The sequence below is a fragment of the Olea europaea genome, unplaced genomic scaffold, assembly GCF_002742605.1.
Source record: "Olea europaea var. sylvestris unplaced genomic scaffold, O_europaea_v1 scaffold592, whole genome shotgun sequence".
Lineage (NCBI taxonomy): Eukaryota > Viridiplantae > Streptophyta > Magnoliopsida > Lamiales > Oleaceae > Olea > Olea europaea.
Genome location: NW_019264263.1, coordinates 118,535 through 120,487, shown reverse-complemented (window position 1 = coordinate 120,487; position 1,953 = coordinate 118,535). Strand labels below are relative to the sequence as shown.

The window sequence follows — 1,953 nt, the reverse complement described above, 5'->3', positions numbered from 1 at the left end:
CAAACATCATCGTACCGTGTTCATACTACACATTATTTGACTTATCGAAGAATACACCCCACTGTATGACCATTGTTAAGTATTTTGTATATCCGATTGAATCAACATGACAAAAATGGATTAGTATAGGAAGCACTTCAACACCCACAGCAATTAACATGCACACACGTTTTAGAACAAAATTCCAACAAGAACATGTACAAAATTTGAACAAAAAAAATTCATTTTGAAATCGCCAAAATGGGAAAACTTACCATATTGCAAAATCTAAGTCTTGGAGCATACATTCTCTATAATCACAATAGAATATTGCAAACATAACAAAAAATGAACTAATTTTAAGAATCTATTTCAAAATTTTTAAGCATAAGTTCGAAATTCAAACCCGGGTCTACTACTTACTGTTTCAAACCATTATTGTAGAATTTCAGTTGTTGGACCAGATGTGGTAAACGAAATCGCTACAGTCATGGGTGAAGGAGAATCAAATCTCGATCATGGGTTTGCAACTAGATTTCTTGCCTATGTGACTCTACCTTTCTTGCGCAAAACATCCATATGTTGGTTTATAACCCTCGTTAAAGAAGAAGGAATGACGGTCTTGCCCTTTCTGTTCTTTTACTTTTCCATATTTATTATGAGCAAAATTCTACTTGTACATAATTATTGCACATAATGTTGTCCATAATGTGATGTGACAATCATCCAATTATTGATGTGTAAGTGAGAGATTAGAATTAAAGGTTGAATTAAATGTCACGTGTAATTATGGATACCATTATGTAGACAGTTATGTACATGTAGCACTTTTCTTATTAGGAATTAGTAGTAGAACCGACGAAATAGGACGATAAAGGGTAAAACAAAATTAAAGTTTCAAAAATGGACCTTTTGCGCCAATTTTAATATGTGTGAAATTTTACTCATCATGTCTAATAGGGGGTTTGCACCAATAAGCTTTTGTTAAAAGGTTACTAGCCTTTGAAAAGGAAAAGGAAAAATATGGGATCAATGTATCCTTATTGGGATATTTTTCCAAGAATTCTAATTGTTGAAATATATAGGCTTTTTTTAATTATATTTTAGTTTAAACACCCATTTTATAGGTTAAATATCCAATTTATCTTGAGAGTATATTTTGACAAAAAAAGAAGAAGTTATTTCTCAAGAGAATGTACGATTGAGAAATAGGGAAAAATCTAAATTTATGTGTAAAATTATTTTATTATAATGATTGAAAATGAGTATGAAAAAAATGAATTTTGAAAAATGGGGATCAAATAGGGACATATATTCATAAAATTAGGCTTGGACGTGGTTTGACTTGGGTAGATTTCGACTACATCCTATAATCAAAACCAAATTAGTCGATTTGGATGAATTTCAACTCAAACCAACCCACTATACCTTTTAAAGTTCGGTTCGGTTCAGTTAATCGGTTTGAACTTTTAGTCCAAATTGATTTAAAAAAAAAAATTGTTCAAGTTTTGGGCCCACTTAAATCACAAGAACTAAAATAATCAAATAATTTTATATTTTAAGAAATATTGACTAACAAATAAATCAGATTAATATAGATAGATCAACAGAAAACTTAAAAGTTTTGTTGTTTTTCTATGTATTGTGTAATCTGACTGCCTAAGTAGGGAAAATTACTTAATATAATGAGCTTGCGAAAAGAAATTTTCAGTACTATTATTTACTGGTACCATCATATATTGGAGGGAATCAAAATATAGTCATGAGATTATGACTTATCTTTTGATTAAAAAAAATATAAGTGGGTTAGGTTGGTTCGATTAAACCAATAGTTTTAGATTTCAAACTATGATTGAATCGACCCACTATAATTTTGTTTAAAAGAAAATCAAACCAAATCAATTACCTGTGTTGAACCGACCCGAATCAGTTTGGTTTGAATTGTTTGACCAGTTTTTCGTTTTTTTTTTTTTT

At 29.9% G+C, this 1,953-nt stretch overlaps 1 protein-coding gene across 1 annotated transcript in view; it reads left to right on the top strand.

Moving 5' to 3' along the window:
* The first annotated feature begins 469 nt into the window (after positions 1–469).
* Positions 470–1,953, top strand: part of LOC111389464 (U-box domain-containing protein 13-like) — a 10,762-nt gene continuing 9,278 nt past the window's right edge. The window contains exon 1 of the mRNA XM_023014382.1: positions 470–598. Coding sequence (XP_022870150.1) covers positions 470–598 — 129 coding nt within the window. The remainder of the gene's footprint in view (positions 599–1,953) is intronic.